The sequence below is a fragment of the Trypanosoma theileri genome (genome assembly GCF_002087225.1).
Source record: "Trypanosoma theileri isolate Edinburgh chromosome Unknown TM35_Tth_53_V1, whole genome shotgun sequence".
Taxonomy (NCBI): Eukaryota; Euglenozoa; class Kinetoplastea; order Trypanosomatida; family Trypanosomatidae; genus Trypanosoma; species Trypanosoma theileri.
This window is the reverse complement of record NW_021639895.1, coordinates 7,599-8,227: the sequence shown is the minus strand read 5'-3', so window position 1 is coordinate 8,227 and position 629 is coordinate 7,599. Positions and strand designations below refer to the sequence as shown.

The following is a 629-nucleotide window of genomic DNA, read 5'->3' as shown; positions in this document are numbered from 1 at the left end:
AATATCAGCAGCATCATGAAAGCGCCGTCTATCTTCTTTCTTTTCCTTCTTCTGGGCAGCATAGACTGCGGCATCGAATTGCCCAATGGCTCCGTTCACACGTTTAACACCAGTTTCCCCATTCTCCTCAGCAACGTAAGCTGCAATTGCCGCTCTGCGTGACAGGTCCGAGTCGTTGACAGCTTCTATCACAATTGCTCTCATATTCGTTGTGTCCATACCAGCCAATGCAGCCTCCACACTTACCTTTGGCCATGTTGTTTAAAACCTTTACTGCTTCTTCAAGAGCAGTCGCGGCTCTAACAATAGTCTCTTCTGATTGCGTTATAGTTGTGTCAATCGCTTCCTCTTCTTCGGCTGCGGCCTTCGTTGCACTATCAATGAGTTCACCACCTTTCTTCGTCTCCATCCCCACCTCTGTTGTGTTAGCAGCAATTTGTTTGAGATAATATATACTGCGCATGGCAAACACTGTGGCATTTCGGGCAGCCCCTTCAGCAGTCGTGGCGACATTTTCGCACTCCTCTTTCAGTTTCATAGTCTCCTTAGCCATCTCATGTGCCTTCTTCACCATTCTAGCAGTGCGTTGTGGATCAGCAGCATGAGCCACACCCACACAGCAAAGCACA

The 629-nt window shown here is 48.3% G+C and overlaps 1 protein-coding gene across 1 annotated transcript; it reads right to left on the bottom strand.

Annotated features, from left to right (window-relative positions):
* Positions 1 to 127: 127 nt before the first annotated feature.
* On the bottom strand, positions 128 to 628 carry TM35_000531020 (uncharacterized protein; the record flags this gene model as incomplete). Its single annotated transcript, XM_029030687.1, has 1 exon — positions 128 to 628. A coding segment is annotated over one exon (501 nt), but the record flags the coding sequence as incomplete, so codon positions are not given.
* Between the last annotated feature and the right edge of the window lies 1 nt (position 629).